At 49.6% G+C, this 22,993-nt stretch overlaps 1 protein-coding gene across 1 annotated transcript in view; it reads left to right on the forward strand.

The window, feature by feature from the left end:
• The window catches only part of LOC138812390 (ryanodine receptor 1), a 112,969-nt gene that overhangs the window by 61,874 nt on the left and 28,102 nt on the right, over positions 1 to 22,993 (forward strand). The window contains exons 64-86 of the mRNA XM_070000346.1: positions 731 to 812; positions 1,327 to 1,457; positions 3,814 to 4,146; positions 5,913 to 6,153; positions 6,903 to 6,990; positions 7,091 to 7,183; positions 9,060 to 9,230; positions 11,066 to 11,125; positions 11,367 to 11,504; positions 11,914 to 12,026; positions 12,224 to 12,320; positions 13,571 to 13,677; positions 13,808 to 13,859; positions 13,964 to 14,035; positions 14,686 to 14,785; positions 14,989 to 15,068; positions 15,172 to 15,248; positions 16,441 to 16,514; positions 17,130 to 17,147; positions 18,763 to 18,843; positions 21,282 to 21,370; positions 21,454 to 21,582; positions 21,670 to 21,774. Coding sequence (XP_069856447.1) covers positions 731 to 812; positions 1,327 to 1,457; positions 3,814 to 4,146; positions 5,913 to 6,153; positions 6,903 to 6,990; positions 7,091 to 7,183; positions 9,060 to 9,230; positions 11,066 to 11,125; positions 11,367 to 11,504; positions 11,914 to 12,026; positions 12,224 to 12,320; positions 13,571 to 13,677; positions 13,808 to 13,859; positions 13,964 to 14,035; positions 14,686 to 14,785; positions 14,989 to 15,068; positions 15,172 to 15,248; positions 16,441 to 16,514; positions 17,130 to 17,147; positions 18,763 to 18,843; positions 21,282 to 21,370; positions 21,454 to 21,582; positions 21,670 to 21,774 — 2,531 coding nt within the window. The remainder of the gene's footprint in view (positions 1 to 730; positions 813 to 1,326; positions 1,458 to 3,813; positions 4,147 to 5,912; positions 6,154 to 6,902; positions 6,991 to 7,090; positions 7,184 to 9,059; positions 9,231 to 11,065; positions 11,126 to 11,366; positions 11,505 to 11,913; positions 12,027 to 12,223; positions 12,321 to 13,570; positions 13,678 to 13,807; positions 13,860 to 13,963; positions 14,036 to 14,685; positions 14,786 to 14,988; positions 15,069 to 15,171; positions 15,249 to 16,440; positions 16,515 to 17,129; positions 17,148 to 18,762; positions 18,844 to 21,281; positions 21,371 to 21,453; positions 21,583 to 21,669; positions 21,775 to 22,993) is intronic.

Raw genomic sequence — 22,993 nt, forward strand, 5'->3', positions numbered from 1 at the left:
GGCTAGTGGTATGACTCAAGTTATTGAGTACCTGCTTAGCAAGTGCAAGGCCCTGGGTGCAAACCCCAGTAGAACAAACCAAAAAGGATACAAAGCAATGAGGAGACACTACAGCTCTTTTTTTTTTTTTGCTAGTTGTAGGGCTTGAACTTAGGGCCTGGGCTCTGTCCCTGAGCTTCTTTTGCTCAAGGCTCGCACTCTACCACTTGAGCCACAGCGCCACTTCAGGGTTTTTCTGTTTATGTTGTACTGAGGAATCGAACCCAGGGCTTCGTGCATGCTAGGCCAGCACTCTACCACTAAGCTACAATTCTGAGCCCACTATAGCTCTAGAAGAGGCCCTCTGTGTATCAGCATGTTGTCCTTGAGATAAAATATACAAGAGAAACAAGGAAGAACAAAGATTAATTCTGGCTCCTTGTTTCAAAAGATTTCCATCTGTGGTCACATGGGGTCATGTGAACATTGATCATTATTTGTTAATTTTTTGGTGGCACTAGGGATTGAACTCAGGTTCTATGCTTGCTAAACAAGGGCCCCCAGCCATAATTATTCCCACTTTATAGGCAGAGAAACAGGCTAGGAGAGAGAACTGGTTCTTGCTCAGGTCACAAAGCATATATGACAAGCAGGCTGGATGGCCACCACTATTCTCCATTGTCAATGGATTTAAGGCAAGGCAGGGGTGAGCATGAAGGGCTCATCCCAGACCCTCTCTCTTTCTCCTCAGTGGATGATGTCCAGGTCTCTTGCTACCGAACACTGTGCAGTATCTACTCACTGGGAACCACCAGGAACCCGTATGTGGAAAAGTAAGGAGAGGAAGGACATAGGTTGAGACTTGGGTATGTATAGGATTGGAATAGAAAGGTCAGGAACATGGATTAGAAATGTGGGTGATGTGGGAAAAACTGTGGGGGGGGGAGAGGGGATGGTCATAATTTCTGCACTGGCCAACTCTAAAGCAGCTGCAGTTCCAATGATGGCCACACGAGGGAAGTCAAGGGAAGACTAGCTAAAGAGCTGGAAGCCACAAGGCCTGGTAGACTATGAGAGCCAGGCTCTAGCAGCCCCGTAGCTTCTTTCTGGAAACAAGCTTGCTGTAGTAGGCAACATGCAGGAATGGAGCAGTGTACAGGAGCCACATCATGCTAAGAACTCTGGGGAGGAGCATTACAACAAGCAGGGAAATTCTTCCCAAAGGACTGGGCTGCACTCATGGGTGGCCCACTGTTCTGTTCCAAAGGATTCTGGGAGAAAGCATTTCTATGTAGGATGGGACTAGGACCCAGGACTTGAAGAAGCTAAGCTCAGTTTCTCTTCCAGGCTACGGCCAGCCCTTGGGGAGTGCCTGGCCCGCTTGGCTGCAGCCATGCCAGTGGCATTTTTGGAACCTCAGCTGAATGAGTACAATGCCTGCTCCGTGTACACCACAAAGTCACCGCGGGAGAGGGCCAGTGAGTTGTGTGGACTGGGGGGGAGGGGGGGCGGGGGAGGCACATTCTGCTTAGCATGCTGCCTCCAAGTCTGAAATATCAAAGACTGAGGATTCCCTACGGCAGGGATACCACATACTCAGGAATCCTAGAGCCCAAGAGGCCACTCCAAAGGCCATTAAATCAGAATTGAGAAATCAGGGTTGGAATTTGGAGCCTGAGGTTTATTTTGGAGATGGTGACCATCCAGCATATAGGGACTTTCCAGCATCCTTGAGCTCAGAGTGTGGAAGGAAAGACATAGGTTCATTCTTCGTTGTTCATTCAGTCATTCATTCAACAAGTATAGATAGAGCGCCCCCTATGGACGTGCCCCTAAATTAGATATGAAATTCAGCAGTTACCAAACCAGATAGAAATACATTACATCTCAGTCGGGAGGAAAGCGGGGAAAGGGAGGTGTTAAAATAAGATGTGTATCTCAGGGACTAAGAGGCAGGAAATTTCTTTTTTTTTTTTTAAACCAGTCCTGGGGCTTGAACTCAGGGCCTGGGTACTGTCCCCGAGTTTCTTTTTTTACTCAAGGCTAGCACTCTACTTGAACCAGCACCACTTCTATCCTTTTGTGTTTCTGTGGTACTGAGGAATCGAATCCAGGGCTTCATGCATGCTAGACAAGCACTCTGCCACTAAGCTACATTCCCAGTCTGAAGATTTTCTTTTCATCAAACTTTTCCTTTTAGAAATTTGCCGTGCTAGCCGGGTGCTGGTGGCTCACGCCTGTAATCCTAGCTACTCAGGAGGCTGAGATCTGAGGATCTCGGTTCAAAGCCAGCCCGGGCAGGAGAGACTGTGAGACTCCTATCTCCAATAAACCACCAGAAAACCGGAAGTGGTACTGTAGCTCAAGTGGTAGAGCGCTCGCCTTGAGCTAAAGAGCTGAGGGACAGCGCCCAGGCCCAGAGTTCAAGCCCCACGGCCGACAAAAAAGAAAGAAAGAAAGAAATTTGACGTGCTTCAGGGCTGGGAAGGTGTCTCAGTGGTAGAGTGCTTGCCTTGCATGCCTGAGGCCCTGGGTTCGATTCCTCAGCACCACATAAGCAAAAAGAAAAAAGCCGGAAGTGGTGCTGTGGCTCTACTGGTAGAGAGCGCTAGCCTTGAGCTGAAGAGCTGAGGGACAGCGCCCAGGCCCAGAGTTCAGGCCCCATGAACGGACCCCCCCAAAAAATAAAAAAGAAATTTGCCGTGCTTGCAATCCCCAGGGCTCAGCCCCTGGCAGGCAAACGGAAGAGAGCTAAAGTTCATTGTTTCAAGAGAGAGAATTTGGATGTGGGGCTCAGATAGATGAGATTGGGGACTGAATGGATTTGGGGGGGAAATGGACATAACAGGGTAGGGTGTGAACAATTTTAGGAGTAAAGTTTTCTAGGAGTGAGACTGGAGTTAAGTATAATTTTAGGGACTAGAAAGGAAGGCTTGTCAGGTGTCCTACTCAGGAGGCTTAAGATCTGGAGCTCACAGTTTGAAGCCAGCCCAGGCAGGAAAAGTCCATGAGCCTCTGATCTCCAGTAACCATCAAAAAGGCTGGAAGTAGAGCCATGGCTTAAGTGGTAGAGCATTAGTCTTGAGCAAAAGAAAAACATTCAGGCCAGGTGCCGGTGGCTCATGCCTGTGATCCTAGCTACTAGGAGGCTAAGCTCTGAGGATCTTGGTTCAAAGCCAACCGGGGCAAGGAAAGTCGTGAGACTCTTGTCTCCAATAAACCACTAGAAAACCAGAAGTGGCACTGTGGCTCAAGTGGTAGAGCATTTGCCTTGAGCTGAAGAACTCAGGGACAGTGACCAGGCCCAGAGTTCAAGTGCCACAACTGACAAAAACAAAAGAAAAAGAAAAAACCTTAGGGACATTGTTCAAGCCCTAATACAAGGAAGGAAAGAAAGAAGGAAGGAAGAGAGAGAGAGAAAGGAAAGAAAGAGAGGAAGGAAGGAAGCGAGGGAAGAAGGGGGAGAGAGAGAAAGAAAGAAAGAAAGAAAGAAAGAAAGAAAGAAAGAAAGAAAGAAAGAAAGAAAGAAAGAAAGAAAGAAGGAAAGAAAGAAAGAAAGAAAGAAAGGAAGGAAGGAAGGGAGGGAGGGAGGGAGGGAGGGAGGGAGGGAGGGAGGGAGGAAGGAAGGGAAAGGAAAGGAGGAGGAAGGCAGGTCTGGGGTGAGAAGTATTTAGGGGATACTGTGAGAAACGCTGGGATTGGAAGGTGGCATTGGAGGGATGGGCTCTGGAAAACCAGTTTAGATGGGGGTTTCTAATGTATTGTGGGGGAGATCAGGGCACTGCAGCTTTGGGGTAATGAATTGGCATGACCTAACCTCTCTTTGCACCCCAGTCCTGGGGCTCCCTAACAGCGTGGAGGAAATGTGTCCTGACATCCCAGTGTTGGAGCGGCTCATGGCAGATATTGGAGGACTGGCCGAGTCGGGGGCCCGCTACACAGAGATGCCACACGTCATTGAGATCACCCTCCCCATGCTCTGTAGCTACCTGCCCCGCTGGTGGGAGCGTGGGCCAGAGGCTCCCCCACCAGCCCTGCCTGCCGGGGCCCCACCTCCCTGCACAGAGGTCACCTCTGACCACCTCAACTCTCTGCTGGGGAACATCCTGCGAATCATCGTCAACAACCTGGGAATCGATGAGGCCTCATGGATGAAGCGGCTTGCTGGTGGGTCAGAGGGCAAGAAGATTTGGGAGAGGGAGTGGGGGGTACGGAATGCTGGGGTCCTTGGGCCACATGATCCAAAAGAGAGAACCAGATCTTAAGATATCCTGGGATTGCCGGGCGCTGGTGGCTCACGCCTGTAATCCTAGCTACTCAGGAGCCTGAGATCTGAGGATCTTGGTTCAAAGCCAGCCCCGGCAGGAGAGACCGTGCTGGTCATAGGGCTTGTTTATCTGCAATAAACTACTTAGAAAAAGCCAAAAGTGGTGCTGTGGTTCAAGTGACAGAGTACTAGCCTTGAGTACAAAGAGGCTCAGGGATAGTGACCAGGCCCTGAGTTTAAGCTGAAGGACTGAAAAAAAAAAAAAGACCTATTTCCTGATCACTGTTCATAGCCAGGCTCTTAAACTAGTCCTCTGATCCTTTGTATAAGGGGATGAGGGTTCTGACTGAGCTCTTAACCTCTGACTGCATCCTTAGCCCTTCAGAAATTCAGTGTCCATCCTGAAGGACTCCATCCACCCCAAATTTACCCCGAGAACCTGATTCTGATCCTAGCCTTTGACCTACACTCTTAGCCCTCCCGCCCTCCCAATCCCAGGATATCTTTTTTTTGTTGTTGTTGTTCGGCCGTGGGGCTTGAACTCTGGGCCTGGGCGCTGTCCCTCAGCTCTTCAGCTCAAGGCGAGCGCTCTACCACTTGAGCTACAGCACCACTTCCGGTTTTCTGGTGGTTTATTGGAGATAAACAAGCCCCATGACCAGCAAAAAAAGAAAAGAAAGAAAAAGAAAGGTGGGAGGGAGAGAGGGAGGGAAGGAAGAAGGAAGAAAGGAAAGTAGAAGAAAGGGAGGGAAGGAGGGAGGGAGAAAGGAGGGAGGAAAGAAGGAAGGGAGGGAGGGAGGGAGGGAAATGAGTTCTTTAAAACACTGGGATTCTTGGTTTGGAAGCTCCATCAGAAGAGTTCAGGAGTGTAGTTTAGAGTCCAGGGCCACAAGTCAGAAGCTGCCATAGGAAGCCAGAGGCCAGGCTGAGGATATAGCTTCGTGGTAGAGCCCCTGACTACATAGGTAAAGCCCTGGATTCCAGCAAAACACACACACACACACACAACACACACACACACACACACACACACACACACACACACACACACACAGAAGTCAAGGGGTCATAGTCAGAAATCACAGTGGGACAAGATGCTGAATATAGGCACACCAGCTCACAGGTTAAAGACAGGTTAGAGTCATGTTGGTTTAGGATAACTTATCAGGTTAGAATTTACTAATTGGACGTCAGAGGTCAGGGAATGGGTGACAGGATGGGACTATGTCAAAGATGAAGGCTTGGGGTCAGAAGTAGAATCAAGGTGGGCACTGTTGGCTCACACCTGCAATCCCAGTTGCTCAGGAGGCTGAGATCTGAGAATCACCATTCAAAGCCAGACTGGGCAAGAAAGTCCGTGAGGCTCTTATCTCCAATAAACCACTCAGAAAAAGCCAGAAGTGGTGCTGTGGCCCAAGTGATAGAATGCTAACCTTGGGCACAAAGAGGTTTGGGAACAGTGCCCAGACCCTGAGTTCAAGTCCCATGACTGATTAAAAAAAAAAAAAAAAAAAAGAATCAGAGGATGCTGGAGTTAGAGGTTGGAGGTCAAATGACAACTGCAGGTTCTAGGAAATAGGTCAGTAGTTGTAAGCTGAGAACTGAGGTGAGGGGCTAGGTTAGAGGTCACACATGAGTGACCCCTCCCTTCTCCATGTTTCTGCAGTGTTTGCTCAGCCCATCGTGAGCCGTGCTCGGCCAGAGCTGCTTCGCTCCCACTTCATCCCCACCATAGGGCGGCTGCGCAAGCGGGCAGGGAAGGTGGTGGCTGAGGAGGAGCAGCTGCGCCTGGAAGCCAAGGCCGAAGCAGAGGAGGGCGAGCTCCTGGTGCGAGATGAGTTCTCAGTCCTCTGCCGGGACCTGTATGCCCTCTACCCGCTGCTCATCCGCTATGTGGACAACAACAGGTCAGTGTATCCTCAGCCCACCATCCCCACTCTCCCTCCATTCCCACCTGGCCCTACCTGATGCTCTTACCCTCCTTCTTTGCTCCCTGACTTTTCTTACCTTAGCCCAGAACAACCCAGTCCCCTTGGCTTTCCTTCTACTCTTTTGTGTGTGTGGGGGGGGGGGGGGGTGTGTGTGCATGCCTATAGGCGTGCTAGTGCTGGGACTTAGAGCCTTGAGCTCTTGCCTGGCTTTTTTTTTCGGGGGGGGGGGGCGGCGGGTCCGGTCGTGGGGCCTGAACTCTGGGCCTGGGCACTGTCCCTCAGCTCTTCAGCTCAAGGCTAGCGCTCTACCACTTGAGCCACAGAACCACTTCCAGCTTTTTCTGCTTATGTGGTGCTGAGGAATGGAACCCAGGGCCTCATGCATGCAAGGCAAGCGCTTTACCACTGAGCCACCTTCCCAGCCCATTGCCTGGCTTTTTTTTTTTTTGGTGCAAGGCTAGTGCTCTACCACTTGAGCCACACCTCCATCTGGCTTTTTGCTGGTCCATTGTTGATAGAGAGTTTGTCTGCCTGGGCTGGCATCCAACCTCGATCCTCAGATCCCAGCATCCTGAGTAGCTAGGATTACAGGTGTGAGCTACCAGTGCCCAGCTGCTTCTGCTCCTTGAACCTCCCTCCTCACCAGAATGGCTGAATCATCTCTCTTAGTAGTCCCCCTTCTCTGGGTATCCCTGCCCCCACCAACAATCCCTTTTCCCACCTAGGGCGCACTGGTTGACAGAGCCCAATCCCAACGCAGAGGAGCTGTTCAGGATGGTGGGCGAAATCTTCATCTATTGGTCCAAGTCCCACGTGAGTTCTTCCCCCACAGTGCTGTTCTCTTCCTCAGCCAGTAACTATGATTTCCTTCTTAGTCTCCCTGACTGAGCCTCAATGTTGCTCTCCTTTCCAGAACTTCAAGCGTGAGGAGCAGAACTTCGTGGTCCAGAATGAGATCAATAACATGTCCTTTCTGACTGCTGACAACAAAAGCAAAATGGCCAAGGTAGGGAATGGCTTTGTTTGGGGAAGAGGACCTAGCAGGGGAAAAGAGAATGAGCTACCTGTCCTGTTCTGTACTATAGTCCCTGTATCCCTCAGAGCACCTCTTCTTGTCCCATGTCCTACTTCCTCCTCCCTATCACCCCCTTTCCTCCTCTGCCTCCCCATATCCTTCCTCATCTCCCTCCTCCCCCCCATTTCCCATCCCCCCCCTTTCCTCTTCTCTCCATTATCCCACATCCTCCCTTGCCCATCCTCTCCCCACCCCATCCTCCTCAAAACTGGGGGTCATAAAAAAACACACCCTCCCCTACTGAAGGTCTGAAATGCCCAGCTAAAAGAGGGATGGCAGAGTGGGGCAGATGAACTGGGAGGGGGGTGTTAACAATTTGGAGTTGGGCCCGGGGTTCTCTGTGGGGCTGGGGTAACCCTTCTTGTCTCTGTCTGCAACCCGGTGAAGCAGGCGGGAGATGTACAGGTCAGCCCCACATCTGGAACCTTTTGCATGGCTCTTGGCCAATCCCCTTCCCCTCTCCCCCAAAAGCTCCCCATTCCTCCAGAAACCCCCTATTCCTATACCCACCCTTTGTCCTTAGTTCCCAGTCTCTTCCTTCTTTTCCTCTTTCCCCCTCCCCCACCATTTACCTCCCTTCCCAACTCTTGGCTTTTGGCGATTTGTTGATTTATCTTTTTTTTTTTTTTTTGGTTTTTGCTACCCAAAAAAAAAAAAAAAAAAAAGCAACCTTCAGCTTTCCCTCAAGCATCATGGGCTGAGGTCAAGGGGAGTGAGGGGAGGGATAGGGGCATGGTTGAGATGGCAGCTCCGGTGGCCATGCACTGGTGTAAGGCTTGGAATGGGATGGACTTGGGTAGAATTTGTGTGACCTTGGCTAAGTGTCATCCTGTTGAGCCTCTGATGACATCCAGCCAGTGGCCCTGAGGCCCGGGACCTTGTGAGAACTCAATGCAATGCTGCATGTGTGGCCTTCAGGAGTGCCTGGCACTTGGGTCCTGCTCAAGTATTACCAGCTGCCATGGACGGCATGCTGGCCGAAGCTTGTCACCAACGCTTCTTGTTGGCATGACTTAGGGCAACCCTGGCCAGGGAGCCCTGCACTCAAGACTCCAGAACACTGCTTTGGATGTCTGTTGTCTCTGCTTCCAGATCTTTTTATATCTCTCTTGCCTCTTCTGTCTCTTTTAGCTCTTTGTCTGTCATCTCTCAGTGGCTCTCTCTTTTTGCTCCCCAACTTCTCTGATCTCTTGGGATTCTTGGGTGGGCCTGCATCTTTATTTGATTCTTGGGAACTTGGTCTTGGGACATGAAGTGTGAAGTTGTGCATGTTGGAAATGGTGGGTTTTATGTATTGGAATTTTGCAAGGGATTCTGGGAGAGGGTCATCCAAGGTGGAGAAAATGCTCAGCATTTGAGAGACATTTGAAAGGGTTTGGGTTATTTAGTTATGTGAGCCATGCACCAGTGGCTCATGCCTATAATCCTAACTACTCAGGAGGCTGAGATCTGAGTTTCACAGTTCAAAGCTAGCCTGGGCAGGAAAGTCCATAAGACTCTTATCTCAATAAAACCACCAGAAAACCGGAAGTGGCACTGTGGCTCATTTGGTAGAGCACTTGCCCTGAGCTGAAGAGCTCAGGGACAGTGCCCAGGCCCAGAGTTCAAGCCCTGCAACCTACCAAAAAAAATTAATTATGTGAGGTACAGGGCTGGGGTTAGGGTGAGAATAACCTTGTGGATTGAGGTCAAGGCTGTTGGGGGTTGGAAGGAGGATGCCTGGCACCCAGGCTGTAGTTGGCTACAGGTTTGAAACTGGGGCAGGGAGTTGAGACATGAGCAGACACTGAGCACTATGTCCTCATAGTCAGGTGGCTCGGACCAGGAACGGACCAAGAAAAAGCGCCGGGGGGACCGGTACTCTGTGCAGACCTCGCTGATCGTGGCTACGCTCAAGAAGATGTTACCCATTGGCCTGAACATGTGTGCCCCCACTGACCAGGACCTCATTGGGCTGGCCAAGGCCCGCTATGCCCTGGTGATTTCTCATCCCCACCTAGCAGCTTGCTCAGCCCTTGGGACCCTGGGATCTTATGGAACCCCTGAAGGCTCTCCTGTACTAAGTCTTTCACCATAACCTTGAACCCTGTGCTCTTTGGGATACCTGGAACTTTAAACAGGCTTAGAATTTGGGTGCCTGTGGCTCATTGTTGTAATCCTAGCTGAGATCTGAGGATCATGGTTTGAAGCCAGCCTGGGCAGGAAAATCTGTGTAACTCTCATCTCCAATTAACCACCAAAAGGCCAGAAGGAAGGCTGTGGTTCAAGTAGTAGGGTACTAACCTTGAGCACAAAAGTTCAGGGACAATGACTAGACTCTGAGTTCAAGCCCCAGGAACAGAATTCTCAGAGTCCAGCAGACTGAAAAAGCTTCCTAATGGGCACCCAGTAAAACCACAAACCTAAGACCTATAAGAATTCTAAGACTCCTAAGGCATACCACAGAACCCCACTAACACCACCTGCTAAAACTGCTGAGCCCCTGATCTTCCTCTGAGTCCTCCAAGATCATTAGGATCTCCCAAATCTCTTGGGACCCACTGAGCAGTCTGTGACCCCTCTACTTAACCTAATACTCTCAGAATTGAACATCTGGGCTCCCACTAAGCCTTCACTCCAGCTTACTCCCTCTTATCTTCAGGACCCTGTTCATATGGATTCTATTGACACCCAGATAAGCCCCCCCCCACACACAAGGACTTTCAGGGACCTCCTGAGCCCCTATGGTCCTGAGTAGCCCTCCCTCCACAGAATCCTAATGATCCTTTTCCCAAAACTACACCCAAACCTCTGAGGTCTCAAAGATTCTGGGGATCAACTGACCCAACTCCCTAAGCCTTCTGAGATCCCAAAGGAGCCTCCTAAAACACCTCCCCCACTTACCTTTTGTATAGCACAACCTCAGGAATCCTCTTAGAATCTTCCAAGACACGCCCCCCCCCCCCCCCCCCCCCCCGTCCCCACCAAGATCCTGCTAAGCATCTGATAACTTACTAACGCTTCTGGAATGCTAAAGATCAGAAGGACAGACTAGGAATGTGGCTTAGTGGTAGAGTGCTTGCCTAACAAGCATGAAGCCCTGGGTTCGATTCCTTAGTACCACGTAAACAGAAAAAGGCAGAAGTGATACTGTGGCTCAGGTAGTAGAGTAGCTAGCCTTGAGCACAGAGAGGCTCAGGGACAGTGCCCAGGCCCTGAGTTTAAGCCCCAGGACTGGCAAAAAAAAATTACGAGGACCCCTTGGAGTCCTGGGACTCCTGGGACTCCAAAGGCCCCTTCTCCTCCAGGATCTCCAGCTCCACCTAGAATCTGTTGAGTCTTGTTGGGATCCCAAAGCATCCTCCAGGGTCCCATAACTGCTTGCTTTGGTCTTTGACCTTAAGAAACTTCCTCCCTATTGACCTCTCCTTGGGCCCCTGAACACAGTGGCTTAGTTGACCTTCCCTACTACTTGTGATCTCTGCTGACCTTGCTGAATCCCTCACAGCCCTTCCCCACCCCACCCCCCAAAAAAGTCTCCTGACTCTCGTTGTACCTTCTCACCCCCTATCATCTTTCCACTTGTTTGACCTTTGGTGATTTGTCCTTCTCCCCCTCCATCCTGCCAGACCCCTATCCTTCTATCCTTTCAGGCTGTCTCTATGACTCCCTTGTCAATCAAACACTCCTCTCTGACCACTGCTCACCTTTGGGTCCTCCCCCAACATACAACCCCTCAGCAGGTCCTGGGGTGGTGAGTCTAGAGAGGAAAGGGCTGTGGGCCAAAGATGAAACTGGGGCCTCAAGTGACCCAATGGGTCAATGTCTTTCCAGAAAGACACAGATGAGGAGGTCCGGGAATTCCTACAAAACAACCTCAACCTGCAGGGAAAGGTATGTGTCAGTCTGCAGCTGGAAGGGGTGGGCCAGAAGAATAATCACAATGATAGCAAATGCTTCCAGCACTGTCTATCTTTGAGGCATAGAGGAAGGACCTTAATCACATTCCTCCATGGAAGCCTGGCAGTGGAAATGGGACACACGGCTGAGGAGGGCGACCCTGGGGTTGGAGAATTTGAGCTAAGCAAGAAGATCCCTCATGCAGTTGGCCTTGTACCTTGCCTCTCCACCCTAGGTCGAAGGCTCCCCATCTCTACGCTGGCAGATGGCCCTGTATCGGGGCCTCCCAGGCCGGGAGGAGGATGCTGATGACCCAGAGAAAATTGTACGCAGAGTCCAGGAAGTATCTGCAGTTCTCTACCACCTCGAGCAGGTAGGTAGGGCCCAAGAGTTCTTACTGCTGAGTAGCAGGTCTGTGGGTGGGGGTTTGAGCTGGCCCTGGACTTGTGAGTAGAGCCTACAGGTGAAGCTTTTGTCTATGGGTGGAGCCTCAGCTGGAGCCTTGAGTGTGAGGCGGGGCTTAGGATGCAAATAGGGCTTTATGAGAAGGACCTAGTGTTCCATTTGGCATCCGGTTAGTAGGACTAACTAGAACTAAAAGGGGACATCAAACTTTGGGACCAGGGATGGGGCCTACTAGAAGAAGATACCTTGAGTCTGGAGACAGGGCTGAAGATGGGAAGTTGGTACTGGATACAGATGTGGCTACACATGTGTAGTTTCATCCAGGCCTGGGAGGGGGACAAGGCCTGGGACATGACAGACTGATTTCTGCCCTCCAGACCGAGCACCCTTACAAGTCCAAGAAGGCAGTGTGGCACAAGCTCTTGTCCAAACAACGTCGGCGGGCAGTTGTGGCCTGTTTTCGCATGACACCCCTGTACAACCTGCCCACGTAAGGCCCCCAAGAAGGAAGGAAGCCCAAAGGGCCCCCAAGGAAAAAGGAATCTGGGAGTCATGAGGATGGAGAGCCATATTATATATGGGGGCATGAAGATGGTCGAGAGTGGAATGTGGGGGGTGGGATGTGTGGGAGGCAGGGGAATGTGGAAGAGGTGGGGTCTCAGTAACACTCAGACTTCTTCCTTGCAGACACCGGGCATGTAACATGTTCTTGGAGAGCTACAAGGCTGCATGGATCCTGACTGAGGACCACAGTTTTGAGGACCGCATGATAGATGACCTTTCAGTGAGCAGTGGGGCTGCCTGGGGAGGTGGGGGCAAGATGGGGTAAGGGCACCTTCCACATCAAGAGCTATGAAAGTGGGAATTGGTGGTTTACACCTGTAATCCCAACTATACAATGGGTAGGATCATGTGGGTTTTTGTTTTTGTTTCTGTTTTTTTGTCGGTCACAGGGCTTGAACTTTGGGCCTGGGCACTTCCTCAGTTCAAGGTGAGTGCTCTACCACTTGAGCCACAGTGCCACTTCCGTTTTTCTGGGGTTTATTGGAGATAAGAGTCTCACACACGTTCCTGCCCAGACTGGCTTTGAACCTCAATCCTCAAATCTCAGCCTCCTGAGTAGCTAGGATTATAGGCGTGAACCACTGGTTGTGTTTTTGTTTTTGTTGTTGGCTGTGGGGCTTGAATTCCCAGTTTAGGGTCTGTCCCTGAGCTCTTTTGCCCAAGGCTAGTGCTCTACCACTTTGAGTCACAGGGCTACTTCTGGTTTTTCCGTTGTTAATTGGAGATAAAAGAGTCTCACAGGGACTTTTCTGCCCAGGCTGGCTTTGAACCACAATCCTCAGATTTAAGCCTCCTGAATAGCTAGGATTATAGGTGTGAGTCACTGGATCATGTTTTGGGGCTACCCTCCTAACCCCTAAGCCCTGCGCAAAGTTAGGTATTATCTCAACCAATAAAGCTGGGCATTGTATAGTATGTCAGTCATCCGAGGAACATGGGAGGCATAAGTAGGAAGAGCCAAATCCAAACCTGTAAAAGTGTGAGGCCCAATCTGAAAAATAACTAAGGCCGAAAAACTAAGATGTGCTTCAAGTGGTAAAAAGTGTGATGCCCTGAGTTCAAATCCCAGTATCACAAAAAAGGCGGGGAGAGAGGAGTAGGGGAAGTATAGAAATGCATCCCTTGTATTGAGTAGCACCAGGATACATGATACAGGCGAAGAGAAAAATGCCTCCAGGCCTGGGAATGTGGCTTAGTGGTAGAGTGCTTGCCTAGCATGTATGAAGCCCTGGGTTCGATTCTTCAGTACCACATAAACAGAAAAAGCTAGAAGGGGCGCTGTGACTCAAGTGGTAGTGTGCCAGCCTTGAGCAAAAGAAGCTCAGAGACAATGCCCAGACCCTGAGTTCAAGCCCTAGGACTGACAAAACAACAACAACAACAACAAACCCTCCAGCCTACCAGGGCTATGAGAGAAGACTAGAGGATACTCCAGGAACCCCTCCCCTAAGATTCATCCTCTTCCTTCAGAAAGCTGGGGAGCAGGAGGAAGAGGAGGAAGAAGTAGAGGAGAAGAAGCCAGACCCCTTGCACCAGTTGGTCCTGCACTTTAGCCGCACTGCTCTGACTGAAAAGAGGTGAGGACCTTTTCCAGCCTCATGTTTCTGGGTTGATTTTACCAAGGCAGTTAGGAAGCTGTGATCAGATAGGGGAGATGTAGTCCCCACTCCTCTGGGTTCCAAACACTCTCTCTACTTACTTCCTCAGTAAACTAGATGAGGATTACCTATACATGGCATATGCTGACATCATGGCAAAGGTAAGTTCCTGCCCCTGTAGTACTTGGCCCCTGACTGAGCTAAGGGTGGACAGATGGGGCATCTCCTTCATTTTTTATCACCATTAATTGATGCCACTCCCCAGAGCTGCCATATGGAGGAGGGAGGGGAGAATGGTGAAGCTGAAGGAGAAGAAGAGGCTGAGGTGTCTTTTGAGGTAGGTTGGGGCCAGGTAGTTGGGACCATTATATATATAATGGTCAGCACCCAAGAGATAGCACCCAAGACCAGAGTTTGAGCACCAGGACCACGCCCCAGAAGGATGCCAGGTGTGGTGGCTCATGTCTGTCATCTCAGGAGACTGAGATCTGAGGATCACGGTTCAAAGCCAGCCCGGGCAGGAAAGTCCATGAAACTCTTACCTCCAATAAACCACCAGAAAACTGGAAGTGGTGCTGTGGCTCAAGTGGTAGAGTGCTTGCCTTGAGCTGAAGAGCTGAAGGACAGTGCCTAGGCCCAGAGTTCAAGCCCCACGACTGACCAAAAAAAAAAAGATAGAGAAGAGGAGGAAGAGGAGGAGGAGGGGGAGGAGGGAGAGGAGGAAGAAAGATAAAGGAGAAGCAGTTCATGGGGCCCAAGTTAAGGCTGCTCCATGCCCAGCTTCAATCTGTGTAGCCCTGTGCCTAGACCCTGCTCTAAGTACAGGGTACAAATGAAAGACATAAGTCCCCAGGGACAGGAAGAGCTCACAATTGAAAGGGGGTGCTTTCTGGAAGTGTCAGGCCCCCAGAGGGCAGAGGTGGAGGGATGAGGCTGTGGGGGGACATGCTAGACTCATTAGGGCTCATGGCCTCCTTTCTGCCCCAGGAGAAGGAGATGGAGAAGCAGAGGCTGTTGTATCAACAGTCACGGCTGCACAACCGGGGGGCCGCTGAGATGGTACTACAGATGATCAGTGCCTGCAAAGGTGCCCATCTGTGCCACGTTCATTCTATTCCTCTGAGACACCCTACCTGTTCTCCTTCCCTCCAGTGCTCCCATTCCCTGTAAACACAGAAGGCACACTTTGCCCCTCCCCCACCTCCCTACCATTCCCCATCTCTTGGATGGTTGTTGGGTGGTAACAGCCAATCAGAGGAACTGCTTTTACTCCCCCTTTGCTCCCTGTAGGTGAAACGGGCGCCATGGTGTCCTCCACCCTGAAGTTGGGCATCTCCATCCTTAATGGAGGCAATGCAGAGGTGCAGCAGGTACCAGAGGCACAGGTTCTTGGGAGGAGGCTTCAGGGACGTGGGAGCTGCCTACTTCCCTGACTTCTGATTCTGCCTCCCACATCACTCCCTTCCTCTGCAGAAAATGCTGGACTACCTGAAGGATAAGAAGGAAGTGGGCTTCTTCCAGAGTATCCAGGCACTCATGCAAACATGCAGGTGGAGTCTAATATCCATCCTCCAGTTCAGTCCTGCTAGGTGTGGCAGTGTGCCCTTGCTTCCGGTGCCACTTCTGGTGGGCTAGGAAAAGAAAAGCTCAACTGCCAGAGAGCTTATTCTAAGAATTAATGTGGGTCAGGGGAAGAGAAAGCAGTAGAGGGAATTATTCTGATTAAAATATAATATAAACTGGGTACCAGTGGGTCATATGTATGATCCTAGCTTACTCAGGAGGCTGAGATCTGAGGATCACAGTTCAAAGCCAGCCTGGGCAGGAAAATCCGTGAGACTCCTGTCTCCAATTAACCACTAAAATGCCAGAAGTGGCACTGTGGCTCAAAGTGGTAGAGTGCTAGCCTTGAACAAAAGGAGCATAGGGACAGCACCCAGGCCCTAAGTTCAAGCCCCATGATGACAAAAAAAAAAAAAAGCTCCAGGACAGCACCCAGATGCTAAGTTTTAGCCCCAGGACTAACACAGAAAATAATAATATTATGAATTCCACATGGTAGAACCAGGAGATTGTTGAGAACTCAAGGGTATTTGGGTTCTTACTGATGGCCCTTTCTTTGCCTCTTGTTATTAACTGACTTCTGTCCATTCTTGTGTTGCTTTTGTTAGTTGATAGTTTCTGCTTCCTCACATTCAGCTGACAGGTGTTTTGTCCTGAAGTAAGGCCCTGCCTTACTTCATAGATCTGGGGTTGGGGAGGCTCAAGGTCCCCATTGCTTCTGCTGTCTACTCATTTCTGCCTCCGTTTATATGTGTGTGTGTGTGTGTGTGTGTGTGTGTGTGTGTGCGCGCGCGCACGTGTGCGTGTGTGTGCATTTATGCACGTGTGCATGTGTATGTGCCAGCCAGTACTGGGGCTTGAATTTAAAGGTCTCAGTCTCTCACTTGGCCTTTTCTGCTCAAAGCTGGTGCTATACCAGTTGAGCCATACCTCCACTTCCAGCTTTTTGCTGGTTAATCGGAGATAAGAGCCTCATGAATTTTTCTGCCTGGGTGGGCTTAGAACCTTGATTCTCATATCTCAGCCTCCTGAGTACCTAGGATTACAGACCTAAACTGTCAGTGCACAGCTCTCCTCTTGATTTCTGGTGATACACAGTCTCCTGTGGCCCTTCAGGTCCTGGAATCGAGGGGAGGGGGCAGAGATCTCATGACATTTCTCCAATCTTTCTTCCCTCAGTGTCCTGGACCTCAATGCCTTTGAGAGGCAGAACAAGGCAGAGGGGCTGGGCATGGTGAATGAGGATGGCACTGGTGAGACCCTCTTTCCCTGGGGACATTGACCTTCCTTCCCTCTACCACCACTGCCCAGAGCTCCTCTCCTCCAAGGCACCCCCTTCCAGAAACTCCCCCTCATTCTTCCTGGATTATGGATCCCAGTCCTGCCATCCCCCTCCCTCAGGATCCTCCATTCCTCAGGATCTCCCTCCCCATGGGTGCCACCTTGGGTGTCATTTGTCCTGTGTTCTCTTACCCATCACCCTATGGACCCCGCCCTCCACGTACCCCAGTCTCATGCCCTGGTTGCTGTTCTCTCATTAATGTCCCTAATCCGGGTTAATTAGTCTTCTCTTTGCTGTGTTTTGACGTGTCTAACATTTCTACCCTGATCCTCGCTTCCTGCCTCTCCTCCTCTCCCTGTCCTCTCTTTCTCATCTCTGTTCTTTCTCTTCCTTGGCTTGGACCTTCACTTCCTACTCTTTTACTTGCTCACCTGCTCTCCTCTGTCTCCTTCTGGCTGTCTTTCTGTCTGGGGCTGTTTCTCTCTGTGTGTCCTGTGTCCTTGTCCCTGACTGTCACTGTGTGTTTTGCTGTGTCTGTCTTTCTTTTTCCTCCTGCTTCCTCCTCCCATCCTGTTGGCTGCCTCAGTCATCAATCGCCAGAACGGTAATTCCCCCTCCCTTTTCCCCTGTACTGTGCTGCTGCCATCCCTCCTCTTCTAACTCCCAACTTCCCCCTCTACCTGAGGGGCTGAGGATCTGGGACATCCAAGAATGGAGGGACCCTCCAGTGGGGGGCAGGGGGCACCTGTCTGACTGTCGAGATTCTGATCTCAAATGAGTCACTGATCACAAGTGGCACTAAAGTCTCTTATCTAGCTCAGTGCTGGTGGCTCATACCTGTAATCCTAGCTACTCAGGAGGCTCAGAGCTCTGAGGACATCAGTTCAAAGCCAGCCCAGGCAAGAAAGTCCGTGAGACTCTTATCTGCAGTTAACCACCAAAAAACCAGAAGTGGCACTGTAGCTCAAGTGGTAGAGCACTTGCCTTGAGCTAAAGAGCTCATGGACAGCGTCAAGGCCCATAGGTTAGGCCCCACAACCGACACAAATAAATAATTAAATCTCTTATCTTCCCTAAGCCTCAGTTTCTCCATGTGTAAAACAGAAGTTAGCTGGGCATCAGTGGCTCATGTCTATAATCCTAGCTATTCAGGAGGCTGAGATCTGAGGATCACAGTTCCAGGGCAGCCCGGGCAGGAAACTCTGTGAGACTCTTACCTCCAATAAACGATTCAGAAAACTGGAAGTGGTGCTGTGGCTCAAGTGGTAGAGCACTTGCCTTGAGCTGAGGGGCTGAAGGACAGTGCCCAGGCTCAGAGTTCAAGCCCCACAACCGACCAAAGAAAAAAACAGAAGAAAAGACCATAGAAGTTCCTTTCCAACTGGATATTTTAGGCCTTCCAGACCCAGATCCCCAGTCCCAGGGTGGGGTGACACCTCCCCCCCAATTCCCACCTTCTCTGCGCACTGCGTCCCAACCACAGATTGATTGGTCAGCGGTTTTCCCATCCACCAATCAGATTGGTTGCCTCCAATCATCCATTCTGATTGGTGCGCGCCTGCCCCCCCCCCCTTGCGCCTGCTCTGATTGGCCCATTTATGACCTCGCCTTCTCCCTTACAGCCCACCATGATTGGCTTCTTTCAGATGCCCATTCTGAGTAGACCATGTTGATATATCTTCCCTCTGCTTCTCCTGGATTGGCTGCTTTTGAGGCATTTGGGCCAGTTGGCTAGCTTTCAGTCCCTATCTTTCTCTTATCCCAGCCCAATCCTTTTCTTTCCTGCTCAGAGCCTTTGTGTGAAAGTGACCCCAACCTCTGTAATCCATTAACTGCTGCAGCCTGGGAGTGGGGTGGGTGGGGTGGGGTGGGGTGAGGGCACATCAGCTGCCTGAACGTCTGCCAAGTCAGACGTTTTGTCACACAAGTGGTGACATCACAGGGCACTGATGCTGTAGAAAGACACTTGAGGCCCCAGCTTCATGACTAAAGAGCCCCTCAGGTCTCCATCTGCTGATCTCATGGACTCTGAGGTCAAGACCTGCTGGTGTCATGGATGCCCATGGCCCTCACAGTGTCTTTGAAGTTTAGTGGCTGCTCTTCCCAGCACCTCCATACTTCGTGCATGTGTTTGCAGTGTGCATGTGCTGTGTGCATGTGTGTGCTTGTGTCTTGGCACATCTGATCCTTCCTGGGCCCTGTCCCTTCCTCCCATCCAGGAGAGAAGGTCATGGCTGATGATGAATTCACACAAGACCTCTTCAGGTTCCTACAGCTGCTCTGTGAGGGACATAACAATGGTGAGGACAAGGTGTGGGCTGGGTAGGGAGGACATCAAGGCCTTGGGGGAGGTGGGGAGGCTTCAGCCACACTTACCTGAGTTGCTCTCCAGTTGTCCTCCTCCTCTATCCATGATGGTCCACCAACCAGCCTGGTCTTGTCCAGCTTCAATCTACCTCCCTCCCAAAATCCTCTTGGAATTTCTGAGATTTAGCTCCTTCTCTTCACTCAACTCTTCTGGCCAAGTACAGTTTCCCAAAGAAATATGCCAAAATACAATGTGGCCAAAACAATTTATTTGCCCAAATGGGCATTTTAACTCATTTCATTTTCCTGTAAGGATTGGGTTCCATCCACCAAAGTTCAGTAAACGGGGTGAATTTCTGTATTTTGAATATGTAGAAGGAAAAAACTTCCTGTTTTTTGTTTTTGTTTTTTGCTAGTCCTGGGGCTTGAACTCAGGGCCTGGGCACTGTCCTTGAGCTTCTTTTGCTCAAGGCTAGCACTCTACCACTTGAGCCACAGTGCCACTTCTGTCTTTTTCTGTGTATGTGGTAATAAGGAATCAAACACAGGGTTTCATGCATGCTAGGCAAGCACTTTACCATTGAGCCACATTCCCAGCCCTTTCTGGTGTTTTAAGATTAGTCTTTTTCTTTTAAATTGTGCCAGTACTGCAGCTTGAGCTCAGTGCCTGAATGCTTGTCTCTTAAATTTTTTTTCAATCAAGGATAACACCCTATCATTTGGGCCATATCTTCACTTCTTGTTTTTTTGGAGCTTTCCTCACTAACTTTCCTACCTGGGCTGACTTCAAACTGTGATCCTCAAATCTTCAGCCTCCAGAGTATCTGGAATGATAGACATGAACCACCATTCCCCAGCCTAAAATGAGTCTTGGATTGATTCATTTCTTTTGTGGCATGAAATGTTTTGTCAGGAGGAAGATCTTCCGATTCTTTCCCAATATACACAAGAGTTTTGTCTGAAAAAAAAAATTTGCCTGGCACCAGTGGCTCATGCCTGTAATCCTAGCTACTCAGGAGGCTGAGATCTGAAGGTTTGCTGTTCAAAGCCAGCCTGGACAGGACAGTCCATGAGACTCCTGTCTCCAATTAACCACTAAAAAGCCAGAAGTGGCACTGTGGCTCAAGTTGTAGAGTGCTATCCTTGAACAAAAGGAGCATAGGCACAGCACTCAGGCCCTAAGTTCAAGCCCCATGACTGACAAAAAAAAAAAAGTTTATTTTTGCTCTGATTCTGCCAGTTTGACAAGATCAAAGATGACACAACTGCTTATTTAAATACAATGCTGAAGGGAAAAAATAACCTCATGTGACACCCAAAGTTCGTGACATTAAAGGAACCATCCAAATCCTGTACAAAGACATTCTCCTTCATGTCACTTCCTATAACAAACATGTGCAGTCATAAAGTTGTGGTTACCCTTAGCAGGTGCTTGGGAAACCACAGACTTCCCGGAAATTAATGTTCATGACAAAATTGGAATGAATAGAAATCTAACTGTTGCTGGGTGCTGGTGGCTCACACCTGTAATCCTAGTTACTCAAGAAGCTGAGATGCCAGGATCATGGTTCAAAGCCAGGCTAGGCAGGGAAGTCTGTGAAACTCTTATCTCCAACTAACCATCAAAAAGCCACAAGTAGAGATGTGGTGGGAGTGTTAGAACATCAGCTTTGATTAAAGAAAAAAAAAAGGGATTAGGAAGGTAGCTCAGTGGTAGAGTGTTTGCCTTGCATGCATGAGGCCCTAGGTTCGATTACTCAGTACCATATAAACAGAAAAAGGTGGAAGTGGCATTGTGGTTCAAGTGGTAGAATCCTAGCCTTGATCTGAAGAGCTGAGGGACAACTCCCAGGCTCAGAGTTCAGGCCCCACAACCAACAACAACAACAACAAAAAGCAAGGCCCTGAGTTCAAGCTCCAGTACGTATACACACACACACACACACACACACTCACACAAAATATTGGGGGGGGAAAATGAATACAGAAACAATAGGTCCCACCACAACACCTGATGCATAGTAGATTCTCAACAATATTTAATGATCCTATCCCCCTTTGACACATAGTAGGTCATTTGCAACAGTTACTAAACAATGGTCATGTACCCCTAGTATGCATTGGGCATTCAACAAGTTTTTTGATCAGTCCTAGGGCTTGAACTTGGCCTGGGTACTGTCCCTGAGCTTCTTTTGCACAAGACTAGCCCTCTACCCCTGAGCCACAGCACTACTTCTGGCTTTTTCTGAGTAGTTTATTACATTTTCCTGCCAGGGCTGGCTTTGAACTGCGATCCTCAAATCTCAGCTTCCTGAGTAGCTAGGATTACAGTTGTGAGCCACCAGCACCGGGGGTAAAATACTCAACAAAATTTTATTGGATAAATGAGTAAATGATCCACCAATGAATAAATGCCTTTTCATCTCCTTAGATTTCCAGAACTATCTTAGGACACAGACAGGAAACACAACTACTATTAACATCATCATTTGCACAGTGGACTATCTCTTGCGGTTGCAGGTGAGGATGTGAGACCACTGGGATGTGGTTTGAAACTTGGGGGAGGGATCCCTGAGTGTCCTCACACTCTGCTCACCCCATAGGAATCCATCAGCGATTTCTACTGGTACTACTCAGGCAAGGATGTCATTGAGGAACAGGGCAAGAGAAACTTCTCCAAGGCTATGTCAGTGGCTAAACAGGTGTTCAATAGCCTTACAGAGTACATTCAGGTAGGGCCTGCCCACTGTGGTGGGGTGGGTTGGAGCATTCTCCCATATAGCACCCTTCCCTGGGTTTACAGTTCCCTCTGTCCCCAGGGCCCCTGCACTGGGAACCAGCAGAGCCTGGCACATAGCCGTCTCTGGGACGCCGTGGTAGGATTCCTACACGTGTTTGCCCACATGATGATGAAGCTTGCTCAGGTTTGAGGTCTTTCTTGTTTCCATTTGCTCAGCAGTCCCTGTCCGGTCTTGGTCCCATTAGCCAGTTTCTTATCCAAGTGCTCCCAACATGTTCCCACCCCTTGGTCAAGTCTGTCTTCCCTCTAGATTGGCTCTCTGTGTGACCTTGCCCCATCAATCAGCTAGGTTTCCACCTATACATCCATTATTAGCTTGTGCTGGGCCCCACCCCTTCTGGTCAGAGCTTTTAGTATTGGGTAGTATTCATTTCTCTCTGATGAGGTCATCTTAAGTTCCCACAGCCTTGAAATTGGAGTGGGCCCCTTCTAAGATCAGGGCTGGGGACTGAAGGAGTGTTGCTTTTATATTGTGCCTGCGGCAGATGACACCCATGGCAGGCATCCATGATGTAAGGACCAGAATCTTTGTGCTTCCCTTTTCCGCACTGTCCTTGTGTCTTTGCAGTCTTTGTCAATGCCTAGCAAGCGCTTTATCCATTTGCTCTGCTTCTGTATATTCAACAGTTCAAGGCTTTTACATACAGTCACATACAGTTATGCATTCATTACACCTGGGCCCATAGCTCAGAACATCCTAGCACCCTAGCCTAGCATCATAAATATATTTGTGTAGTTCAGAAGTTACCCAGAAGATGGCAGTAAAGTATTCTACTTGTCATTTCTCCACGGAAAGCATCCTGGAGATTTTTTTTCTTCTTCTAATTGACCCAAAGGTACCATAAAAACTGCCAGAAATCCTGTAATCTGACTTTGATAGGAGCTGAAGTAAGAGCCCAATACCTCAATGTCAGTTCAGTTAAAGTGAATGTAGATGTAATCTCAAAATGCTAGTGGAAACAGATACCAAAGTCCTTCAGAGTTAATTCACTAAGTGCTGTGGCTCAGGGGAAAGAATTTGTCAGTTAATATCACAGATCCGGGGCTTAGAATTCTGTCAGCAGATATGTCTCCCTGTCTTCTTTGGCTTTATTCTCAAGCAGAAGCTTACAGACTGGAAAATTGGTGAGCTGGACTTCCAATGGGAAAAGAACTGTTTTCTGAGAACTCCAGCCAAAAGATCTGAAATTCTCTTTGATTGGGCTCCTGGTTGGGTCAATCATTGTATCCAGAAAAAAAAAGAAACCTAATTGACCAAGCCTAGTCATGTACCCTCCCTTAGAATAAGAAGGTGTGGTTAGCTTTATGGGCTTGATTGGCTAGACTTGGGCCTGTGAACCAGG

Source organism: Dipodomys merriami, unplaced genomic scaffold (genome assembly GCF_024711535.1).
Source record: "Dipodomys merriami isolate MVZ:Mamm:240054 unplaced genomic scaffold, mDipMer1.0.p SCAF_106, whole genome shotgun sequence".
NCBI classification, from domain to species: Eukaryota; Metazoa; Chordata; class Mammalia; order Rodentia; family Heteromyidae; genus Dipodomys; species Dipodomys merriami.